We start from the raw sequence: 25,462 nt of genomic DNA, 5'->3' as shown, positions 1-25,462 counted from the left end.
TGTCCATATTGTCCATATTCTCTGCAGCTGTAGTAGGATGGAGCATATGAACACGTTGCTAAACATTTAGAGAAGCTGGAGCTAAATGTTAGCTTAAAGACCCCTCATCAGACCTCTGGCTGCTGTTCAATCAGCAGCTGACCCTCACTCACACACACACACACACACACACACACCACACACACACACACACACACACACACACACACACACACACACACACACACACATATTTTGAAATGAAGCACTGTCTAGAGTTTGCAACAACACTCCCAAACTCCTAATAGCAGCTAGCTTATTTGCATGCAAAAATAGCCGTTGATGTAGTGGATGGTGTAGATAACAGGCCACGTGTGAACCCGAAATAACTTTTTACGACTTGACAGGGTGGCGAAATGTCAGTGTTGGTGGATGATGTCAGCCACGGGGATTAAATCTACGAGTTAAAGCTGTGGGCCCACAAACGGGGCAAGAGCCTCCCTGAAGTTTGGGTTCCCACTGGTTGGAAAAGCGTCCCATCTGGTCCGACTTAAGAGGCCGTATCGGTCGGCGAACGTGTTGACAGACACGGTGATGAACGTCCTGATTTCCTGCCACCGTCAGTGATGTGTCTCTGAGTCACTCAGTAACACCCACCCAACACACAGCCTATGTACACACCTCCACACACACCACACAAACACAAGCACCTGACGTGGTTGTGTTTGATGGAGTGAGACGCCATGGCAACAGAGCTGTGACTCCTGCTGTCCTGTGAGTGGACTGAAGCTGTGGAGGAGAGAGGAGGGTGCTAGCGGCTATCGTGGCTACTCAAGTGCCCTTATTATTATTATTATTATTCGCAATACTGTATCTGTGTGTGTGTGTGTGTGTGTCCTGCTTTTATTTGTTTTCGTTTATCTTTCCTTTATTCCAATGTAATACAGAGGCAGTAAGTTACAGAGAGGAGGAAGAGGGAAGGTCAGCAGGTATTTTTAAAACAATCGGTAACTCAAATCCCGACGCATCATCAGAAAGACCCCCCCCTCCCCCCACCTCCCGATTGTCTCGGCTGCAGTGAGGCAAATCTGCATTTGTTGATTTTGACGCCGACCCCACCTCAAAAATCATTAGATCCTCTCTTGGTACCCTCAGTGTAAACCCCTCACTTGCCCTTTTCCCCTCCCTCGCTCTCTCCTTCCTTCGGTCCTGTTGGTCATGTTTTATTAAGATTGCAGCAATGATAAGGAGAACGAGGGGGGGCAGGTGGACAGGTCTCACAAGCTGCATCTGAATGAGATTTACAGCCCAAAGACAGAGATGGTGGAAAAAAAAACATGAGGAGGGAGGGAAAAAAAGCAGTACAGGTGAACCGGTTTAAAACGCAGCCATTCAAGTTCTTTTTGCTTAATGTTGCACAGATGCTAAACTTACTGCAGGATTTCTGTTGTTCAAACACGAATCCTGGAGGGAAAAGTTTCTGTTTTCAGCCCAACTGTTGTTGATCACGTTGGAGTTCCTTCTGTTCGGATGCATCAGTCAGTTTTGGTCTTTAATTTCAGAGGTTTATCCTCGCCACCGTTGCACCAGCTGCAGTTTGCTCCCACAGTCAGCCGTTGTGATACATATGTATATTTATATATTTTTTAAAAGATCAGGATTTATCAGCGCACACATGCATGTTTCAGAAGTGCTGTCAAGCCAGAGGATGTTTCCGGCAGCAATAGAAGTTTGTTGGAGTTAAGTTCCCACCCTCTCCTCCCTTAAATCCAGGCGCAGAGCTGTGAAAGGTGAACTCGCGGCGCGCTGTGGATGAATTACGTGTGACATGTTTAGCCGTGCCGCCTTATATGGAGCCCAGCGTGCCTGAATACAGGAGGGCTTTGCCAAGAAGGAGGGAGAGGGAGGGAGACAGAGAGAGAGAGAGAGAGAGAGGGAGTGAAGGACGGGGAGGGAAGGAAAATGAAGAGAGGGAGGGAGAGAAAACCAGAAGGAAAGGGAAGCAGGAGGGGCAGTGAAAGAGGAGTGCCGAGGAGGAAGCATGAGGTCTTCACTCTCCAGTCTCCCTGCAGCAGTCAGATGAGTCCCTGCAGAGATACAGTAAGTCTTCACTGTTTACTCAGTGTGTCTGTGTGTGTGTGTGTGTGTGTGTGTGTGGTGTGTGTGTGTGTGTGTGTGTGTGTGTGGGTAGAACAGTTGTCCCTACCTACACATTGTCACTGTCTTCTACATTTTATTTTTCACCATCTGGACGGTCAGCACTGATGTGCCTTTGACTGGACTTGTGTGAGTAGGCATGTGCGTGTGCGTGTGTGTGTGCGTGCACAGATGGACACCATGCCATACTGCCAGTGTGGGGTAGTCTGGAGTGGTACAGTGTTTATACCAGACGGAGGGGGACCAAAGAATGGGTAGTAATGATAGTGTTTAATTTACTGCAAAGTAGCACACACACCCCCTCATACACACACTCAGACACACATTCCTGGCTCTGGCAGACTACGTTCTGTCTCTTTTGTTCTTTCTTGGACCACATTGAAATTTGTTTTACTGTATGAGAACGCCACTATTAACACGAAAGATAAATATGTACTCGGTTATATGAATCAATGAAAACACACACACACACACACACACACACACACACACACACACACACACACACACACAGCTTTACACTCCCCTATAATGACTGCACTGCTGGAGTTTACAGTAGTGCTACCTTCAGGAAATGATTCCACTCGGCGTCACTCAGGTCGTCCGTGCTGACATCATTGCCGTGGCGGCACACAAGGGATGAGTTCACGTGAAAAGCCTGATTTAAGCTGAGTCTGAGCATAATTTCAGACCACTTTTTCTTTGAAAACTTGTAATTCCAGCTGTAAGTTCCTCTGCGCTATTAACAGTGGCCATTTTGCCCACTCTCCTTCCTGTTCTTGAATGCCTCACCATGATCACGACACCAGGTTTCCTTTCAGAAGCACCAAGTTAAAGTAAAAGGGGCCATAAAACTTCTGTGTGTTCCATCTGTCAGTCATTTCATCCCCTTCGAAGAAAGATTTGTGGTGTTTTCTGTTGGATTGTTAGCTCCAGGAGCCGTGACTGTTTGACTCTTGCCAAACAAGAGCTGTGCAGACAGAAGTGAAAGTAGAGAAAAAACAAGAAAAAGGATTCACACCAGTTTAAGTTTCATTGCCCCTCTTTGACTGGTGTTGCCGTCGGTTCTATTTGTTTTTAGCTCAGACGCTGTCATCTCTGAGCATCTTCCCTTCTGCCTTTGATCGTTTCACCTCGTCCTCCCTCTCTGCAGTCCTCATTGTTTCTACTTTTTTCTTGTCTCCCCCGTGTTTCTCCACTCCTCTGCAGATCAGAGCAGGCAGAACTACAAGGTCATTAGAGCGCTGAGCGCCAAGAACAGAGCTGATCGCGATTTCAGGACTCATGTCGGAGGGAAGGAGAACCGTGCCTTCACCGACCATTTTAGGCGTTAAGGAGGGGCCATTTTTCTGTCATTAGGCTTCTTTTTTATCCTCCCCCACCTATTCAGTTCATCCCTGAGATGTCTGTCCTTTCGCAGTGATGTCATCCCCCCGCCGTCCCCCGGCTGGCTCGGGGCAGGTCTCCCGACTGCAGATGAGCGCTGCGTGCAGGATGAAATCTATCTGCCTGCACAGAATAACACGGCCGCCGTACCCCCGCGACCATTATTCAATTATCCGAACTGGCGAAGAACAAAAGGAGGCAGTAACCATCTACCTGGCAGGCAGTCAGGGGGGACAACAGTCCGTTGCCCCAACGGGTCAAGCGGTGGACGTCCTCCAGGCCTGTTTGGCGTGTGGCAGAAATCAGTCACTCAGCAGTGGAGGAGCTGTCACCAGACTAATGTGCATTTGTGGAAGACGTAATCTATCGTAAATACAGCTGGCTGGGCGGAGGAGCCCTCTGTGATTTCCACAGATTAAGGTGTCAAACTGAATCACTGGTCCCAGACAGCTGAAGGGCAGATTACTTTCTCTTTGGCCAAATGACAAGCGAGGGGATTCGGGACTGTATTTGGGCGACTTTGAGTCAGAGAGTAGCTTTTTTCCTCAAGACCACCCTTGTTGATGCGTCCAGATAGCAATAAGATATGCAAAACTCCCAAGTGATGGTCACTTTTTGTTGCCCTTTCAGTTGCAGATTGTTTATGATGCATTTCTGTCTCCTCAGTACAGCACCTCTCATGCATGAACAGCTAGCCTGACTAAGCCATTTAACCAGGCTTTTGACGTTGTCCAAGTATACGTGCACAGGAGTGCGATCTTTTCTAGTTGAAATCATACCATAGGTGGCGATTTGCACAACTTTAGCTTGTTTGACCTCCGAAACGTCTCCTCCCGACTGACTTTCAGTCGCTACTAGCTAACGCTTTTACGTGTACCTTTAAGGTCAGGTCTTTCAGTCAGAGTAGTCTTTTTTTTAGTTGTCATGATAACCTACCGATTGTAGGCGCTGTGATTCACCTGTACCTCTCCTCCGTCCGCCTGTCTCTCAGCCTGTTCTGCATCAAAATCACCCATCAGTGAGCAAGGCCTGTCCGTTCTGACATGTAACAGTCACAGGCAAAAGACGACTTCCTCGCCGGCATCCGTCTACCCGACTTTGACAACAGCGTGACATCTCCGTCACCTCTCCTCTCGCTGCCGGTTGGTTCCTCGCTCCAGCCCGTTTGTCGTACTGTCTCTGTCGCTCTGCCTCCCTGTCTTGCCATTTCTCCATCTGCCTTGATCTACCCTCCCGCGCATGCAATCACACACACACACACACACACACACACACACACACACACACACACACACACACACACACACACACACACACACTCTCGTCCTCCTGTGTTATTCCTGAGAGGACTAGACTGGTCTGGCAGTGGGTGGTTTATGTCCATGAACCCAGTGACACCCCGGCTACCGCCGCATTAATCCTCTTCAGCCAGAGGCAGGAACGAACAGTTGCGCAGAGCGAAAGCAAATGTTTGAATGAACAAAACGTATGTGCAATTGCACATGCGACCGCACCCTTCTTTCTGAATCATGCACTCGTGTTAGCAGACAACAGCTTGCAGAGGTGCCACTCGACTGCCCTCATCTCTGATTTCCCCTCTGTTTGTCTTAAAGCTGTAGGAGGTGTGTGTGTGTGTGTGTGTGTGAGACAGTGAGAGAGAGACAGAGGTTGATGTTGTGCATATGCACATACTGTATATTATTCATATCTGTGTCCTGAATATCAATGCAGCTACTGACCTTCTCGCTGTAGTTTTATCTCCTCTCTGTACCAGACTTGCTGTCTCATGGTTTGTGGCCAATACGAGCGCGCGTGTCTCAAGCTAGCCAACCCGTCTTAAACATCATCATGTTGGAATCATTTTTAAATAAGCTGGAACTCAGGAATTCACCAGCTCCAGAATCAATATTGCTGTGAGCATTTTAGCGTGACTTGTTCCTTCGGCAAACTCTTCTTTTTTCCACTCCAGATACACACTTCATTAGTGCTGACTGACCACAGCGCTGCAGGTAAACAACAAACATATCAGGCTTCCGTTACTCAATGTCACTTGTCTTAATGTTTTCTTAATGAGCCATGTCTCTTGTTGATGAGATTATTATGGACTGTATTTCTAAATATTAGAGTAGCTCTGGAGCACTGCTTTATTCTTATAATCTAACTTGGAAATTTAGCCTTTGCATTGGAGTCAAGCCCGACGGCAGTATTTCAATTACAGGAGATGCCCCAATGAGGTTTATTACAAGAGAAATTTTTCTTTGAATTAACTTTTGCCCGATGTTAAATGAAATGTTTGAAAACTTTTCATGTCCTTGAGACTTGACTGAATTTTTCTTATCACCAAAACCAAATGAAGCTGGGCGTTCCTATCAATATTACTCAGGGTTTTTATCTCGCATCTACACTCTAGAGTTCATGGGGAGTATGACAACATGTCAGCAGATTACTATCCTGAACTCGACCATTTAGAAGAACGTTGCACTTTAACTCATTTTACGAAACAACTGAGACGTTCTATCTGGGTTTGAGACTGACAAGATAATTGTGTTGAATTTCACTATTGTGTTGTCTGAGTAATTTGTGGTGTTTGGCCACATAATGTGAATGGAAAAGTTTTACTTAAGAGAATACTCGTAGAGGACAACAGTGCATAAAGCAGGCAATAACCTCGTCAGTACCATGCTAACAGATGAGCAGAGGTCATGTGACTCAGCAGAGTTTAACAGGAGAGCTTTTACAGATGGGGGAAACCCTTGAACATGCAGCTAAAGGTCAAAAGAAAAAGAGCCGAGAGAAGATTAATAAAGGAGATGTGAGAAATGTCAAAAAGGAACATCTGCACTTTTCTTCATCCCCACCCTGACTCTTCCTTCTCCTCCATACCTGCTCATCTCTACATTCCCCTCACCACCAGACACCAACATGCGCTAACTTCTCTCTTTTTTACGCCTTCCGTTATCCACCTTCCGTTACTCCCCCCACCCCACCCACATCCACCACCTCCTCTTCCTCCTCCTCCGTTCTGTTGCTCCTATCAGCATAAAGGGCACCTCAGGTTGTATGAAGATGATATCCCGGTCAGCCGGTGATGCGGTGTAATGTGAAACGTCCAGCATCTGCTTTTTGCTGCAGCGATGCCCTTTCACCTCTCACATTACTGAATTTCCCTGCCCCCCACCTACCCCCCCACCCCCTGTCTCCATTTTTCCTAGTGCCTTTCAGATGTTGCCTGATTGAATCTGTTCGCTGACTGCAGAAGTTTTAACACTCCGATGCCGTGCCACAACAGCGGTGCAACAAATCATACAACACTCAGCACAGCTAAAACTTTTCTGCTTCCTTCAGATCTGCTGACAAACATCACGGCATGTTGCAACATACAGATTACTCAAACTCTCTGTGCGTCTCTCTCCAACATCAATTATACATCTTTGAAAAGTACAACACCAGTTTGATGCGCGAGACCAAAGAGACACAGAAAAAGTCGTTAATTTTGTTGCCATCCCATCACACAAACAACTCAATATAAATATTAGATGGGGGAAGGTGCCAACAGATTTCCCCCTGCTGCTTTAAATTTTTTAAGCTCAGGAAATCAAGCAAATGCATTGATCCACATCACGAGGATCTTGGCCAACTATTCAAACACAGACTCGGTTAAGAAAAAAACCTTGTTATTTCCAAATAACGGATGACGTCATTTAAGCAGCAGCACACGAGGGATGTTGGCATGCAGATACTCAGCGCCACATGCTCTCTGTCTACCCAACAGACCTCCAAAATCTGCATTTAAAAAAATAAACAAAACAAAAGAAGCCCATATGTGTGTTTGTGCACATGTGGGACATTAAGGGGTGTGTGCCGTACCCTCAGCCCTTCCCCACCTTCAAATTTATTACCTTAGTTGATGTGATGGTGTAATAATATCTCCTGCCTCTGGCTATGGGAAATGGCCACATGCATTATTCAATAATGCTAAGATGCTTATTGATGATTGCTTTATTTATATATTTGCCTCTTTGCCTCTACCATTCCTCATATTTCAAACTTCTTAATCCACTACTTTGGTGCAGGACTATATCTAATAACCCTGACTCTCTCAGGTGGGGAAATAAGCTCATTTTATTGAGTGCCTGTTACTGCTTCCAGCCTGGACCTCTTTGACATCAGAACTGCTTATTTTGTTATTCTCTGAAACGATGGGGCCTCTTTAAGACCGGTGAGCTCGTAGCTGTGTTTGAGACGTGGATGTTCCGTTTGTGCGCTCATCTGCAGAGCACGCTGAAAGAGAAGCGCTGAGATTCATTTTGTAGCCAAAGAATGTCCAAATCTAAATTTGCTCCAGGGCAGCAGTTCATGCTTCTTCAGCAGGACTAAATCAAATGAGCACGGGTCCGGTGATCAGGTGCTTTCTTGCAGATGTTGGGTAAAGTAAGCCGTGGTGATTCAGCAGTCCTCAATTTTCCTCATCTGTGTTGCCCCCCTGAAGACATCAGAGAATCACAACGCCTTCTGTCTCACTGCCGTGCATTCTAAATACCTCCGATCTCGGGTTTATTGAAGTTTCTCTCAAAAAACCAGAACTGCTCCTCGCTCTGCTCCTTATCGATCTTAATCTAGTCGATGGACGTGCTGCGATTTCCTCAGATCAGCCCTCCAGCACCGACAAGCGCGTCAAACTCGCGCAGAAGAGAACCTCACATGAGAACCTCAGTAGATCGTCTCGAGCGTGTCTGCATGTTTAAACTCAAACCCTGATTAATAAATAATCAAGTAACGGCAAATGAATCAGAAACTAAGACAGTTGAGAATTACCACGTGAGAAATTTGCAAGCTGTAAAGTCCCAAAGGCCCCACAGTAGGCGTCTGAAACGAACTGTAGCAGCAAAGGTTAATAGCGTTAATGACCATATTAAGAGTTTAAGTCTATTAAAGCATAAGGCAAGTCATAAACCAGGACCACATTTCCTCCTTGCATTTCAAATTTAATTTTGGTAAATCTACATTGTCGCAGGATGGTTTTCCATACAAACTGTCTGGAGATACTGATGTTTCCAATTTGGTCCTAAACGTAATTACAAGGTCATAACATGCTAATCAAGTTGCAGCTTACATCTATTTATACCCAGAATTATATTTGATATTTACTGATGTGGAGCAGCAATGACCTGGAGTTCCATGTCAGCAAACTTGCAGTCGCAGTCATCATTTCGGAATGATTTAACCCTCTGAAAATTGGTTTTCATATCAAAATCAATTGAATAAATAATAAAATCCCGCTCTCGAGTGCGAGGGATCTAAAAAGTGTGGAATGGGTGTATTTACTGTAAGTTCAGCAGCTGTGGGAAGTTCTTTTTTGGGGGGGACACTTAGTTCTTTTAACAACTGAATGTGAGTGAAGGGTTCAGCAAAGAGTTTAGGAGGATTTAATGAGTGTGCGGGAGGGTTTTGAATTTTAAAAGTGGTTAAGTCTGTGCCCCTCTGTCCTTTGTTTCGGATGGCAATGGTTTAATTTTAGGTTTTGTTATATAAATCTTTGGATTGATTCATTTCTTTTGAATTTTTAATACAAGCAGATATTCTCTTAGTGGGATTCTTGTCATTTTCCTTATTTTCTCCTCACTTGGTCTCTTTTTTTCCCCATCATTCTTTTGTAATAATCCATCTGCCTGAATGTGTGGTTCCGCTCCCGGTGCTAGCCTGCTTGATTTGATTTTTGTAGATGAGAGCGTGGCGGCCTCTGTGAGGAAGCGCTTGCGGCAGAACGAGTGAAAATGAGCCGGTCCCTGCTTGACTGACACTCTTCCTTCCTTGTCTACAGAGAGAAGTGCCTTCTGTGGTTGACCTTGTCGGCTGTGTGGCTCCATGGACTCCGCCTGAGCCTTCGTGCCTGTCCAAGTCTGCTGAGGTCAATCGCAGCAGGAGCTCCAGGACCAGGAGAACAGCCGACCTCTTCCACTGAGCCTCCACACCCCTGTCTCCATCCATGCCAATCGGCCCCTCTTCCAGACACATCCGCTCTTCCGTCTGAGAACACTCTTCTGCTATTCTGCTCTGAACGGGAGTCTCCAACTGTCCACCAGCTCCTCTCTGGTTCCTTTTCTCCTTCCCACTCTCCTCCCACCTCGTAGCTTCTCATCATGGGCCAAGTCAATCGATAATGCGTTTTGCTGTTTGTCTCATCTGACAGTTGAGTGTAGGACTGGCGACAGAAGGACTGGCATGAATATTTGAGAGCCAGAGAGAAAGAGATTGTAAAGCTCTGTGGTTGTTACCAGCCCAGACCCTTGGTGACAGGCTGAGAAGGAGAGGTATTACAGATTCATATGATGGCCCGCAGGTGGTAGACCAGTCTCAGGCTTCAGCCCCTCCAGACAAAAACTGTCTTACTCCCATGTCCTTTTCCTATTTCTTCTCGCCAGTTGTCCCAGTGTCCTCAATAGTGCACAAACATAATCGCATTTGTCGGATACATAATTGACTGAGCCGACCCCATCCGTCCGGATCAAAATGGCAGTGAATGTGACACAGATCCGGGACACAAAGTGGCTAACGCTGGAGGTCTGCCGGGAATTCCAGAGAGGGACGTGTTCACGGCCGGACAGCGAGTGCAAGTTCGCCCACCCTGCCAAGAGCTGCCAGGTGGAAAACGGCAGAGTTATCGCTTGTTTTGATTCACTCAAGGTGAGTATGACAAACGTGCACGAGGTACATTCATCACCGACCCGTCTTGCTATTTTTGGTTTCACCCTGCAGTGCTGACCAGTGTTTCCTTCAAAAGGTTTTTAGTCCAGCAAGAACTTTGTCAGCCCTACATAAAAGATATAGCTGCAGTAGAGAAGGTCAAGGCCTGGAAAAACAGGAACGTTGTCAATTTATCTGTTAGCCCACATTTGCTACATATTGAGCACCAAATACTCCTTCTGAGGACATTTTGGCTGGTTCTCACAAATACAAAGGACTGTTTGAGGGTTAAGATGCTATTTTAATGTTGAGGTCAGAATTGGGTTTAGGGTTAAAGAGTTAGTTGGGTGATGTATTATATCGCTGAAAGCCCCCACAAAGACAGAAATACATGGATTTGTGTATGGGGGGGCTGTGGTTAGCTAAGACGGAGCTGTAATCACATTAACACCCAAACACACTACTCAGAGCTTCCTCCGCTGGCACAGGACTTCATTGCAATACTTTGTCGGCTGGCACATCGCGCAACCACGTCGCGATCGTCGCATCAACAGGCTGAACGGGAAACGTGGAAGTAGGGCAGCCGTGTCGTATGCTTGCACGTGTGCGCCTGTATGTTATTTTGAGGTCACGCGGCACAGCAGGGTGTTCTCACAAGGCTCTGAAATTTACCGTCTATTTTTGCCCTGGCTCTGGGACAATACGCTTGCTCGCTAAACACCTCCCCCACCCCACCACCACCACCATTCTCAAACAGATGGAAAGCGAGAGGAAAGTAGAACAGGGGTTTTCGAGAGTACCAAGGATTCAGAGTAGTGCGAAAAATATGTTAACCAGATAATTTCATACATTCTTTAAATAAACTATGACCATGCTGATACTTTTATTAGTCAGTGTAAATCGAAGGTGCTGTGGCGCCCTCTGCATGTTGGCAAGCGTTCGCAAGTGCTAATGGTTGGCATATCTCATTAGATATATCCTTGAGCTACATCTAAATGCTAATCAAACTATAGTAGTATAGTCCACTCAGTCTAGTCTTCAATTTCAACTTATTAGTTAATAACAAATAAAACCACACAAAAGTTACATTTGTGTAATCTCATGCTATTATCAGGATGTTTTCTTAATCTTGTCTGTCCTCTGAGTCTAATAACACATTATTGCGTTATTTAGCAATAGCAATGATTAAACTTCAATTAATTTATAAATGAAAGTGGGGCGACTACTTATAACCCAACAACTAATTAAATATGTATAACAATCTAAATCCACTCCAAGTTAACCAGTGGCTGGAAATAAAGATGCATTTTCCTACATTTTTTGTGTGATTTTAAGATCAAGCTAAAACAAGCCGTCTCCGTTCCTTCATACTTTTAATTTTTTCTTTTTAGTGTATTAAGTCACTTATTGATTATAATGTTAAAATATAACACCCTGTGCTGATAGATGTGGTTTGAAGAGTTTGTGACTGATAGTGACGGATGAGCAAGTTTTTCAAAGATTCAACAGGACTCCTCTCACAGTGAATCTTGTTACAATTTTAATGGGAAGATGAAAACAACCCAGAAAACATGCAACCATTTTGCCATATTGGTCGGGACCGGTGCAGATGACTGACTGGAAAACAGACAAACCGCTATTAACATGTGGCCTGGACGACTTGGAAAACAACTTTCCATCTCATGTTTCAACTCAGCCTCGCAACAAAGCAATTAGAGTTGGCACGGGCCGATGCTGTGCACCAAATATGCCACCAAAGTCTTCTTTAAATCCTGGCCTTCTGTTATGTTTAACTTTTTTAAAAGAAATGACTACTTTGCAGTAGAACAACAGGTGTCCGGCGTGTCCATATGACCCAACAGATTTCTCCAGGCTTCAGCCAGGAGGGGAGGATGTATGGTTAGTCCAGGCCCAGTGGGGAGGGGTGTCGCTCTATCTGCTTTAGGTGGGTTTTGGTCGGACGGGAATGGCCGCGGGAGCTGCTGGGTGGCCGCACAGATCACAGTAAGGTGAGAAGAACAGGGGTGGTGGGTAACACGCAGGGAAGCGCGGCACCCATCCCTGCTGTCAGAGCCAGGGCATTCCACAGACCGTCTCCCTCCCTCCCTCCGCTGCCCCCGTGACAGAATGATAGATCTGCTTTATCTGGAGATGGGGGGAAGCAGTGAGAAAGGATGGATGTCAGCTACACGCGGCTTTGCGCTCCTGGATAATTTGGCTCGCCACCCAAAGTTCATTCCTCGTGAAACGCAGCCTGTCAGAGAAAGGGAGCGCCTGCAGCCGGAGAAAAGAGGGAGATAATCCCCCTTTCTCCCTCGTTCTTATCTTTAATCAAAGCTCTTAGTTCTCCACTGAGTTCCAGTTCTCCTTTACACTTTCCTTTCTGTTGGTCAGCTGGTTTGTTTGTCGTTTATTTCCCCTCACATCCTTAGCAAATTCTTTCTTTCTTTCTTTTGGCACTACGTCAGAAAGAGATGGAGTCGGGATGATGTGGAAAGTTCCATTCGGTGTGTGTCATTTGAGGAGGACAGAGGGGATCAGGAAGTGAATCAGAACGAGGCCGAAGGTTCAGTCGCTGTTGCTGATACAGCAGCAGTGGTGGGAAAAGTGGCCGTTTTCTACTTTTATATCGAAACAATACGATATTTTAGTTGGGTTTAGTGGGGGAAAAAAACCCAGAAACCACACTGAGAACAGCGGACGTGTTAGTCCGATTTGAGTTATTTAAACTGTAAACCCAAACTGTTCAGTCGAGTGTCCATATGAGGGGAATAAAAGGAGGCATTCGCTCGCGCTTTGAGCTCCCGCTGAAAGAATTCGGCAGCTTGTTGTCATTAGCAGTCGGGGAGGAAAAAAGATCTCATTGTAGGAGAGTAAAAAGGAAATCTGGAGGTTTTTGGGCTGACGAAATACAATAAACTCACAACTGGGCTCTGATGGGAAACAGGTGAGCGGGAGCCAAATATCCACGGAAACTGGTGAACTGGCTACCGACAGTAACGAGACTTCTGACAAATTTCTCCTCACTCGCTTTTATGTTGTTTTTTTATTGCAGTCTTTTACAGAGTGGTTATTGTTCATACTTTTTCCCCTGCTCATTAAATGTCGGCAGCAATCAAAAGTGCTGCGCTCACGCCACACGAGCCGATTTTAAAGATGCTCCAGAAATCATGGAAATATTGAAATCCGTCCTGATTCTTTCATAAAGGCCACCTTTTGGTCTTTTTGTGACGCTGCCATTTTTATTTTTGAAGCGACAGGTCGACGTTCCCCCTCCGAGGGCCCTAATTACAGATTGGAGACACAAATCTGTCTGGATTAAGTATGTTGACTTTGGAGCACTGACAAATTAGCAACAGGGGGGCAGGAACTCACGCGCCACGCTGTCTTACCTTATGTTTCTGCTAATTAGAATTCATTGTTAACGTACAGCCGATCCGCTAATGACCCCAGCGGAGCGGAGCAGCATCAGTTGTGAACGCATGTGTAGAAAGATGGAAGCCACCATGTCCATCTGTCCCCTTAACGTCTCGGGAATAATACTTTTATTTGTTTTGTTTTTTCACCCTTTCACCTGTTTTTCTTGTTGCGTGCATCAAACTTTTTTACATTATAATTGATTTTCTTTACAATTTTGACTTTGCACTTTACACTTTAGTTTTACACTTTACACTTTCAGTTTTTCCAAGCGAATGCACCAACGTGGGTGTTTTATACACGTCAATCTATTTTTCTTTACATTTTCACCTGATTTGAATCCTTTCAGCTGTTTTCATGCTTGCAGCTGGACTTTGTTGTTGAGTTCCGTCTAATTGTTGATTCAGTTCTGTCTGTGTTGTGTCCACCATTTCTGCTTCTGTCAGTCTGATCTTTAATCAGCCTAACCTTACCTGTGTCGCACCTGTGTCTCATTGTCCACAGGTGTATATAAACCTGCTTGTCCTTTGCTGCGCTGCTGTTCATGTCAAAATATCAGAGTTGTTGGATTTTCCTAGGACCTGTTTGCAGAGACAGTTTTGAGTGTTTTTTATGAATTTTTCTCTTTGGGTTTGGACTCCTGCCCATGGGACTGATTAATGGTGCATCTAGGGTTTATTTGTTTGTGGGAAACTGTGTCACTTATGTTAAGTGGGCCTGGTGCCAAAAGGTTTTGGGAAAAGGTTGGGTTAGGGCTAACAATTGCCCCAGATTCCCAAAAAGCACAATTAATCATTATCAACGTTTCTGGAATGTGACTTTGGGACTGAACAAACTCGGGTTTTCTCTGAGGAACTGTCTCTCTGGACCTGAGCGCTGACACCACCAGAGCTCTGAATGCAGCCATTGCCTTGGCGAGCATTTGTGCAGCTGTGGGTCAAAATCTATAATTTCTGTCATTTATTTTGACATTAAGCGGTAAGAGTGTGACAGCAGCTCCGCTTTAACAAAGCCGTCATCTCAGCACGACCGGGTTTTTCTTCCCACTCTCCTAATGTCGACCTTTATTCAATAATGCGTCTCCATATCGCAAATATGAACGTGTCAGATTCTGTCGGTCTGTTTAAGCAATTGCGTGCGCACACACACACACACACACACACACACACTGAAGAAAACGCCTTTAAACTATAAAAACAATTATTTACTTCTTACTGCCAATGCTAAAAAGCAACCAATGGCCACTGAAGCTGGAAATTTATTTGAACAGTTTTGCATAAAACTCATCAAGTTCTGAGATTCTTAGGTTTTGAAGAAGATATTGGATGTTGTTTTTCACTTTTAAGCAGCCACAACTAGGAAGAGCTTTAATAATTTATGAAAAAAAAAGTAAACACTTGAAAATGAATTGCAATAACAATGCGTCTTCCTCAATATGGTGATGAACTGGAATATTTGGTTCAGAAGGTGACAAACGAGAGGAAGGAAGAGAACAATTTAAAAAATAAAAAGGGGGGGGGGATCTGTATAAAGATGTGTGTGTGTGTGTGTGTGTGTGCTCAGTGAATATTGAATAAGGACACTTTGAAAGGGAAACACACTCCAGCAGTGTTAATCTGCTCCGTATCTGTATTCTGCTGTCACGCTCTCCTCTCTCATCCTCGCTTCTCATTACCTCCACTAATCTGTCTCTACTCAACCCATCCCGCGCCCTCTCCTCTCTCCCATTTTTTTCATTTTTCCCTCGCTCTCCCTCTGCATTCGAGACACTTTCATTTCCATTTCACATTCCGTGTTGTTTTCCCCCCTTTGCGTCACTGTTTTTTTTGTTTATTGAGACATGTTGGATCGATTGTTTCCCATCAGTACGGGATGAATCACGCCGGCGCTTGGCGTCATTCACAGTTCAGAGCGCCGGCGTTGTTGGGGACTGTGTCTACGCAACATGTCTGCTTTTAACCCGCTGCATCTTTAAAATCCTACGCTTCTGCTGATTTTTGTCCTGTTCTTGTTCTCCCTTCAGCTTTTCTTGTAAACACGACTCAGCTGTATCACTTTAAAACATCATTCACTGAGAAATGTAAACTCAGGAGTCTCTGGAGGAAAAACTAATTTCTTCCACTCAAGACCTGTACATCCTTATTGATCCAGCAGCTTCATAATTTAATAAGAGTGATGGGGAAAACAAAGGCTTCGATCATAAAAAAAGGCCCTAAAAGCTTTTCATGATGACTTTGAGTGTTCTCCTCATTTCTGCAAAGGTTTCCTTCCTCGCACAGCCCAAAAACACACAAGAGGATAGATGGAGACTCTAGTAAATGGCTCCTGTGTGTGTGTGTGTGGTGTGTGTGTGTGCTCAGTGAATATTGAATAAGGACACTTTGAAAGGGAAACACACTCCAGCAGTGTTAATCTGCTCCGTATCTGTATTCTGCTGTCACGCTCTCCTCTCTCATCCTCGCTTCTCATTACCTCCACTAATCTGTCTCTACTCAACCCATCCCGCGCCCTCTCCTCTCTCCCATTTTTTTCATTTTTCCCTCGCTCTCCCTCTGCATTCGAGACACTTTCATTTCCATTTCACATTCCGTGTTGTTTTCCCCCCTTTGCGTCACTGTTTTTTTTGTTTATTGAGACATGTTGGATCGATTGTTTCCCATCAGTACGGGATGAATCACGCCGGCGCTTGGCGTCATTCACAGTTCAGAGCGCTGGCGTTGTTGGGGACTGTGTCTACGCAACATGTCTGCTTTTAACCCGCTGCATCTTTAAAATCCTACGCTTCTGCTGATTTTTGTCCTGTTCTTGTTCTCCCTTCAGCTTTTCTTGTAAACACGACTCAGCTGTATCACTTTAAAACATCATTCACTGAGAAATGTAAACTCAGGAGTCTCTGGAGGAAAAACTAATTTCTTCCACTCAAGACCTGTACATCCTTATTGATCCAGCAGCTTCATAATTTAATAAGAGTGATGGGGAAAACAAAGGCTTCGATCATAAAAAAAGGCCCTAAAAGCTTTTCATGATGACTTTGAGTGTTCTCCTCATTTCTGCAAAGGTTTCCTTCCTCGCACAGCCCAAAAACACACAGAGGATAGATGGAGACTCTAGTAAATGGCTCCTGTGTGTGTGTGTGTGTGTGTGTGAGAGAGAGAGAGAGAGAGAGAGAGAGAGAGAGAGAGAGAGAGAGACGTTCCTACATACGTTGCTTGTCTCGTGCCGTATGCCTGTGGATACCGCGTGATACTCCCAGAGATCCATGAGCGGATTGTGTTTGATTTTAGCTTGTTATAATTCAAACGCACACACGGAAGGATGCTTTCATGGCCTTGGACTAGGGAGGAAGCCTCCATCTAACGGGATAACCTTTGGAACGCCGCCGGTGAAATGTCTCTCTGTCCTCAGAGAGGCCACCATCTTTACATCCATCTGTGGATAAGCTGCCTCAGCGCACGCACACGTGCACATATCCATCTTTAAACATGCTGCATCAGCATAGAGACATGACACAACATTAGAGCCAAAACACATAGAAGGGCATTCAGAAATAGCCTCTGGCCACACGCAGGGGTCTCGCTTTCTCCTTTTGGAGCCCCTTCATCCTGCACATCGCCAACTCCGGCTCGGTGCGTGCGTTTCTCTGCACGCACGGACGGGATTTATTATTGCATAGTGCCTCTCAGCATGTGCTGGACAGGAGGGCCGTGCACAGGCCGTCTGGAGGGAATATGAGCTAGCCTGCTGAGTCATTTCGTCGCCATGCTATTGTTGTTCCTGCTGCTCCTCCACCGTTGTGAACAGAATATCTAATCTGTTGTGGTCGCGTCCAGTTCAGTTTGTCTTCCTCCACCCGCAGTCTACCTCCCCTCCCCCTCTGGAAGTGGTGTTTTGTCTTTTTTGTTTTAATCAGTTTTCAGATTCAATAGGCAGCTAATGCTAATGTTGAAGTAGCAGGTAGACAAAGGCACAGGCAGACAGCTGACTCACTTCAAGGATGCGCTGGTGTAATTTGGTTTTCTCCACCTGGTTTCACTTCTCTTCTGATCAGAGAGGTTTGGACCAGATCGATTTAGCAGTGCGCAGATCCAGCAGACGTCAGTGAAGCAGATAACGCCTCGGTACAGCCATGTACCTGCACCTCAGGTACCCGATCACATCACGGCTTTGCTTTGAGGGGAATTGAATATCCGTAGCAGGATGTTGCAGTCAGGGGAAACGTTGCGCTGTTGCATTGGTGCAAGTTAAACATTTACAACTTTCTCTGTGCATGAGCTGAATTCGTTGCCTCTGATCTCTCACAGCCTGGCATAAAATTAGAAGAACTTCTCGCGCTTGTATGCGCTCACTGTTAATTTCTCTGCGGAATGAGAGAAGCGCAACTTTCATCCATCCCATCATATTCACCATCAGATTTTGTGTACTCTGCTCTCCTTTGAAATCACAAAATAATTTCCAGTAAGAGTACAATCAGGACTTTTCAGCATCAAATAAACAACAAAAAAAAAGTCACGAATGAATACATTCGAGGCCGTTCTGTCACTTTAAACCTTTTTTTCTTAATTTAGCTATTCTTTTAATGTGAATGTAATCTGTAACCGACCTCTTCCTAAAATAATAATGTTCAGGCAGCAGAGGGTTCATCGCTAATGAGTCTTTATTACGACTGTGAGCTAAATGTACGCTCGACAGCAGAAATATCAGCCTGATTGTTACAACTGTTGCAAACAAAAACACAGATTTCCACTAATTCTGGACCTTATTAACGGTTTTTCGAGTTTAGACGTGCAATTTTCCCCCGCTTTTTGCCTCCCACACATCCCCGATGGGTGAGCGGGGTTGGACGAGTTCTGTCTCCATTTCTGCCATTAGCATGTTTGTTGTTTTTTTATTTTTCCATTCACCCCGCGGTTGTAAACATGTACTAGTGCGTCTCCTCCTCGCCCCCATCACTCACTCCTTTAATTAGGAAATAATCAGAGGTGGATGAGAGGCTCATTAAATCTCATCTCTGAGAGCCATCAACCACAAACAGGAGAGGAGGAGGATCTGTCACCTTTATGAAACGCACTCCTTCACCCCGCGTCCCCCCCCCCCCCCCCCCCCCCGAGGGGCAGAGCGGAGCATCGCCAGGCCTGGCAGAGGGAGTAAGGTGAGGAGGGAGTGTTAATGGAATGCAGCAGTAAAACGTGGGAGTGGGTGCAGGGAACATGGAGGAGTGGGGAGAGGAGGAGCAGGGAACCAGAGAGGTCATTAGAGAAGCGCTAATTAACGCAAACGGCGCTGTTTAGCAGCACTTTGTCTGCAACCAACTTCGATCCATTGCGGAGGGGTGATCTTCCTGTTTTTCCCCCGTGGGCCCTCTCGTTTCCCCCCCACAGGCGAGCGCCAACCTGTTTCGAGGCTGTTTTCGTGTTATCAGGGTGGCATCAAAAGTGGGGAGACTGAGTCGGGACGAGGATGATGTCATGGCCAGAGAGAAGCAAAGAAGCGCCTTCTGCAGTCAGGAGCAGTGAAAGAGAATGAACGGATGACGGATGGGAGCATCAGCGCCCGCCGCCGTCACGTCGGCGGTGGCGTCCAGACAGACAGTTGTAGATGAAGAGCAGGCAATAACAGGAGGAGGGGAGGGGGGGTAGGCGTTGACGAATGTCTGTGATATCCCTTTATTGTTATTGCGCATGTTCCCGGGCCTGCTGGTGAACACTGTGATTCTTCAACAGGCTCTAATGGGATTACGCCGCTATCGGCCGCCGCCATCAGAGATACGGCAGCTGCGCCGTGTGAGACAGCACGCCCCCCCCCCCCCTCCTCCTGCTGCAGCCTCCTGCTTAAATGTGATGTCTAGACTTGACGACCATCAGACGGCGAAATAAAAGTCAGGACAAATTCCCGACCCCATGACCTTTCTGTCGGTAATGACGCTGCTCGTTGCGTTGACGAGGGTGGCGTCTCCGCCCAGGGACCTCGCTGCTCAGCTCTCGGCTGAAGTGGAGCAAGCCGGCTGCGATCGATGGCGATCGATGAGGAGGACGAGTGCGCAGGCGGAAAGCGTTCCGCGGAGACAGCGCTCGGCGAGGTTTCATAGCGTGCACGCGCGTGGGTGGAGCGGTGTGGCGGGATTAAGACACACTGTGTCACGCCACGTGACACACAAGCTAACGAATGACATCCTGTAAAACCTCTTTTTCCTTTAGACCATCGTGGTTCACGAACACGTACTGCTGAGCAACTTTTTGTGCAACAGGATTTTTTTTTTATCGTTAAAATGTCATTTTTAAACATTTTACAGTCTTCTTCTCTGAAGCACCTCAAACAGATCCAGGAAGTCAAGGTGTTGAAAAAAATCTGGCCGTGTGTGTGTGTGTGTGTGTGTGTGTGTGTGTGTGTGTGTGTGTGTGTGTGTCCTCGGCATGTTTGTGCTATGAATTGGTGGTTGTGTATCTTCAGTTCATGCGATAATGAATGCTAATCCCCTTTTATTGGCTTTAACCTCCAGGCAGCCACTGTAGCACAACAATATAGATGTGTGTGTGGGAGTGTGTGTGTGTTTGTGCGCGCGTGTGTGTGTGTCACATTTGCCCCGTCTGATATCTTCCTCTCATTTTTTTCCCACTCTGCCACGCGGCTCCAGGGCGCGGTCTCATGTTTATCCGACGTGTCCCGCGTGACTCATCAGAAGCGGAACAGAACGTTCCAGAACGCTGACTCGATCCCGTCTGTGACCCAACCGGACCTTCCTCAGGTGATCGAAGGAGCACGTTGGCGCTCGGCGTTCCTCCCTCTCCGTTCTCACCACCTGCCTTCCCGACAGAAGTGGATTAAAAGCGGAGGGAGTCTTTTCCCAGAAGCCCGTGCAGCTGAGCATTAAAAAGGCGGTCAGGAAAATAATTAGGGCTAAAAGCTGTTGAATCCCGTACATCGGCCCTCCATTACAGCCGGTTTAATGGCTCCGTTTGCTGACAGTCTCCTTGGCACAATGAATGGAGGCTTGGGCTGAATTCTACTAATCTTAGGAGATTGTGAATATTCAGTCAGGGAAGGAAATATAAAACGTGATGAAGGGATGGAGGAGGGGGTTAATAACAAGGGATTTTGGGACTTCAGGGTGGAGGCGAGACCTCATATTTACCTGCCGTCATGCACATGTGCGCACGTTCGCAGACCTAATGAGAGCAAATCTGACAAACTCTGTTGTCTGGCTCAACATCTGCGCCTCCGCACACACAGGGAATTCACACATCTGCAGCCAGATCATTTAGAGGTGGAAAACGAGGTTCTAACTCACCTCCAGCTTCCTTTACCAGAGGGAAGGATCGTGCACCGAGCATTTAGCAAAGGATATCTATGAAGGATAGACCAAAGGAGGGTCTCGGGGGCTGAGAATGAAACACGACAACCTTTTAATGATTCCACACTGACCTTTAGCGAATATGAGGATCTGCTTTAAAAGGATAACCAGTATTTCACCGTGTTGTGATATTTAAACCGCTATGACAGTAGCATAGACCGAGGATAAACATCGGCTTAGGCGGCTAAGAACTTTTGTAGAAGTCTAAACACCGGTGTCACCGTGTGTGTCTGAGCCAACGTGTTCACATTAAGAGCCTCACATTGATTTGCTTTGAGTGTCATCGGCGAAGGGCCGTCGGGGGCTGACGTTAGCCAAACAGCTGCAGCTTTGTCGACAGTTCAGATCTGATCAGACCAGGGAGGGGGGGCAGTTTTGTCTCTGCATGTTGACTTATTGCTTTTTACAATTCTGCTTTGCAAATGCAGTTAAAAACATTTTCTTTTAAAAAAAAATAAATGATCTGTCACAGATGTCATGACTGTGATATCTTGTCAAAGAGAACAAAACATGCTTTTGTTCCAGACTTTTCAGATTTTCTTTTCTTTTTGCCTGGTGTCTCCTTTAGTCCAAAGACTCCTGAATTGCTTCTAGGTTTGTGTGCTGTAATCATCTCCGACCCCTGACCCTAGTCGGTAATAAGTGGTGGCCAACAGAAAATGGATGGATGGATAGATAGTTTAACTGAAAAACTCCCAGTCAAGCTACAGTTAGAGCTAAATTAGGGCATTTAATCAGGTGACTGTCCTTTACCAAGAGTGAGCACACCTAAGGCGATCGATCTAATGACCGATGTATGCCAGACTCTGCTCGGCTCTGATAACCCCTGCAGCTAATTAGTATTGGACCCCCTCCAGCTGACCTATTATATAATAGTTAAGCCAATAAACAGGTGCGCTAGTGGCTAACTGGCAGCATTTGTAGCTGTGCAGTTGAGCTAACTGTAGAAGAATATGTTTTTCTCCTTCTGTGTTTACTTCACCTTATTGATTGAGCAGCATTAGTAGAGATCTATTGTCAAAAAAGTGTTTTTCTTTTCTTTTTTTTATAAACCTCATCGGTGTGAGAGTAGAACCAGTTACAAGGAGGTACCCTTACAGACGAATCAGTTGAATATTACTTTGTTATCGGACTTTTCAATCTCTTTGAAGGAAGTGGTCATCGTAATAGTAAAAAAGGAAAATAACAGGAAGTGCTCAGTTTGGCTCAGAGTGCAGCCACTCGGCAACAATTGAGCCCTGTGGTTAGCTTCCTGTGCTAATGATTTTATTGCCTCTCTAACTGAAGCCGTGCTAACATACTGGAGGACTAAGTAGTGCTTTTGGGGGCTCTAATTGGTGTTTTGGCTGATTGACTTCCACAACTAAAAGCTTTCTATGGACTGGGATCACATACAGTGTGCCTCATCCTCCAACAGAGCAGTTCTCTGCCCTGAAGCTGCGTCACCGCTCGCCGCCGCTGCGTCCTGTCTTCTATGCGCGTCTGTACTTTGCTTATCGCTCCGTCCCTTTAAATATGGTTTTAGCGTCATTAATTCATCCAGGCAATTTTACTAATGCAACCAAGATGGGTATTGATAAATAATGGGGGAAGACATCATGGTTGTCGGTATCATCAGCAACACTGTGACAAATTAGGAGATGGAATATAAAAGGGGTGATCTTCTTTTGTGGTTGCCGCTGGAGACCAAGACATCATTGTCATCAGATTTCCTCCCATGTTATATAATGTGTGTGTGTGTGTGTGCGTGTGTGTGTGTGTGTGCCTAATTTGGCAGCGTTCTCTGTCCTCAGACAGGCCGTTCATTGTGCTGCGTCTGATGTCATAATTTGACTGGTGTAAGCTCGCCAGCAGGAGCTTTGGGTCAAGAGTAGCGCATGGCTGTGTGTGTGTGTGTGTGTGTGTGTGTGTGTGTGTGTGTACGCGCACGCTCATGAATTCTTATCGCAGCACTGATCCAGACAGCACTTTAATTGATGGTTGTCTTTGGTAAGAGGCAGGAGAGACACGACTGGGAGAGAATGAATAATTTCCGTGGATTCCGGGACACCGGCGGCCCAGAGCTGCTGCCGAACAGTTGTTACACCTCTTGTGCTTCTTTATAACCTGACGGGGGCTCAGACGTGGTGTGAACAGAGGCGGGGAATGAGGCGGAGATCAGAGGCTGCCAGATTATGCCCGGTTCATGTGGAGTAAGTCTTTGGGGACGGCAGATTAAAGGATCATCGGGAATCGGTGGCTGATTAGAGAACGTGCAGGAAGCATCGTGCTCTGCAGCCGTTGGACATCTCCCACCACAACAGTGTCCAAATCACTGGGGCGGCTCTGATTAGCATTAGTGGCGAAGTGCAGTCCCAACCTCTGCCTCTCTCCCTCCTCCTCTTTTTCTGAGTTCTTCCGTCCCTCCTGTTCTGGTCTCTGTTCTTGGTTCTGGCTCTGCTCCCACACTGTGAATAATTCTGCCAGCGGTTCATCTCTCACAGTTCCAGTCACACATCTTTCACAGTTGCTAAACCAGCAAAGGCAGTAAATAATTCAGACAGTTTGAGGTTGTGTTGTAGGTGCACACACACACACACACACACACACACACACACACACACAGCTCTAAGTTTTTCTTTGTTAAGGATTATTTAAGAGACGAGGTGATTGCAGTGTTCTTCCTAAATATTTAAAGCTTGAAAGTAATTCTTTTTTCGCTGTGATCGGCTCATTATGGATCTGTGCGAAAGCCCTGAAGATTATCGTGTCTTTGCTTGGCTGTGGGTAAGATTCCTCTGTGGGGTTAGATATTATTCACAGATTACATTAATCCCTTTTATTATCGCGCCGCCTTCTGCAAACACCTGTTATCACATCCCGCACCGCTGCTTGTGTGGTGGAGAACGCTGTGATGGCTTGATGATCTTTGTCTTTTCCAAGGACACGAAAGCTGTCGCTGGCACCCGAATAACTCAAAAAAGGCGCCTTTGTTGCCGCATCATTGTGTCTATTGAGTGAGTTGCATACGTGCGCTCTGCGCTGTCGGCTTTTGTGTTGCAGGACCAAATCAGGCAGCCAACTTCCTGAACATTTCTTCAGAATTCTTTTCGATTTCCTGAATATCAAACCTTACCGCAACATAAAATTGTCCTTGAAGAGCCGAGTGTGTGTGGGTGTGAGTGTAATCTTGGACGTGCTACATACTGAGTACCAAAATACTTATCCTGCTAGTAAAGTGAGGACATTTTGGCTGGTTCTCACAACTTAACAGGACTGTGTGGGGTTAAGATTTGGGTTAGGAGGTTAGTTGGGATGGGTAGGGCAAGCAGCTGGGTAATGCATTATGTCTATAAAAGTCCTCACAAAGATAGAAGAGCAAGGATGTGTATGTGGCTGGGAATGTCAATGCAAATCTAAGTGAAAGACGTTCAATGTTTTGAGGCCAAGGTGATTTAAAGAGCAGAATTCTCCATCTCCTCCACATGCCTGCCAGTTAAAAGCAAATCAAGCCTTTTCATACACAGAGTCAAAAACCTGTCATAACAAAAACGCTTTAGACTGTAACATCTATATTCAGTCGATGACGTTTTCCTAAACCTCGACCTGCAGCTGGGGACAATTCGTAAACGCCTCGCTGCTGTAAAACTCAGGCGAGCAGGCCGGACCGGAGAGGGACCGCGTGACAGACAGATGTAGGTAGTCTGCTAGCAAATTAGCGCCTCGGAGGAGCGCCGTCATCTTGAGTGAACGATGTAGTCGTGCCCTTCAGCCGGAGGGAGCGCTGCTGTTGGGCGGGTTCAGGTGAAAGGAGGGGAAAGACGTGGAAAAACTGCCATCATAGCTGGAAACCCAAAAAAGCCACACTATCGTATGAATGATGTGTTGTTTGTTCCCCTGCTCCTGAAACCGAGTCTGGCGCGTACGGCCGCTTGTCCTTTGGACAGGAAGGCGCTTGGTTCTCGACCAAATGCGAGCTTGGCCGGCCTGCAGGAACTTTGTGGCCTGCGGTTTTCCCAGTAATTGTCACACACTCGCATGTTTATTTTTCTGCTACCTCGATACTTCGGCTTTTCGCTTCACCGTCGATTCACCGCTGATGCTGTTTTTAAAACTTTCTTCCCCGATCACTCAAATCTGCAGCGATGTAAAGTGATCTAAACGCCCTCTGATCTGTCAGGCTTTCCTCATGCAGCCTTAAACAGATCACGTATTTGCCACCAGGTTGTCAGACGCCTTCGTGTACCAACGTGGCATCTGTGCGCGTGTCAGGATCAGATGCAGCAGCAAGATAACATCTGACATGTTGAAAGCCGAGATTTAGGGCCTTAATATTTGTCCCATCTGAACAGATCAGCAAACAACAAATAAATTAACCTCATTAGCCAGAATCAAGCATAACTAATTTGTATATTTTCCAGCCTCAGGTATGTATGATTGTTTTATTGATGCCACCGTTGCTAAGGTCTAAATATGTATATCTAGATAAATATGTGCTTGCAGATGCAACAT

The 25,462-nt window shown here is 46.0% G+C and overlaps 1 protein-coding gene across 34 annotated transcripts in view; it reads left to right on the top strand.

The window, feature by feature from the left end:
- The window catches only part of LOC130534543 (muscleblind-like protein 1), a 43,325-nt gene that overhangs the window by 2,374 nt on the left and 15,489 nt on the right, over positions 1 to 25,462 (top strand). For 24 of the 34 annotated variants that reach the window (XM_057048753.1, XM_057048749.1, XM_057048762.1 and 21 more), the window contains exons 2-3: positions 9,344 to 10,206; positions 20,255 to 20,365. The exons of 1 other annotated variant lie outside the window; for it this stretch is intronic. In XM_057048753.1, coding sequence (XP_056904733.1) covers positions 10,033 to 10,206; positions 20,255 to 20,365 — 285 coding nt within the window. In that variant the 5' untranslated portion in view covers positions 9,344 to 10,032. Of the gene's footprint in view, positions 1 to 1,920; positions 2,080 to 4,513; positions 4,665 to 5,491; positions 5,532 to 9,343; positions 10,207 to 20,254; positions 20,366 to 25,462 lie in introns of those variants that run through there. 9 more of the 34 variants (XM_057048772.1, XM_057048761.1, XM_057048776.1 and 6 more) reach the window with 5 other exon arrangements.

Source organism: Takifugu flavidus, chromosome 12 (assembly GCF_003711565.1).
Source record: "Takifugu flavidus isolate HTHZ2018 chromosome 12, ASM371156v2, whole genome shotgun sequence".
Classification (NCBI taxonomy): domain Eukaryota; kingdom Metazoa; phylum Chordata; class Actinopteri; order Tetraodontiformes; family Tetraodontidae; genus Takifugu; species Takifugu flavidus.
The sequence above is the reverse complement of the archived record's forward strand: the minus strand, read 5'-3'. Positions and strand labels throughout refer to the sequence as shown.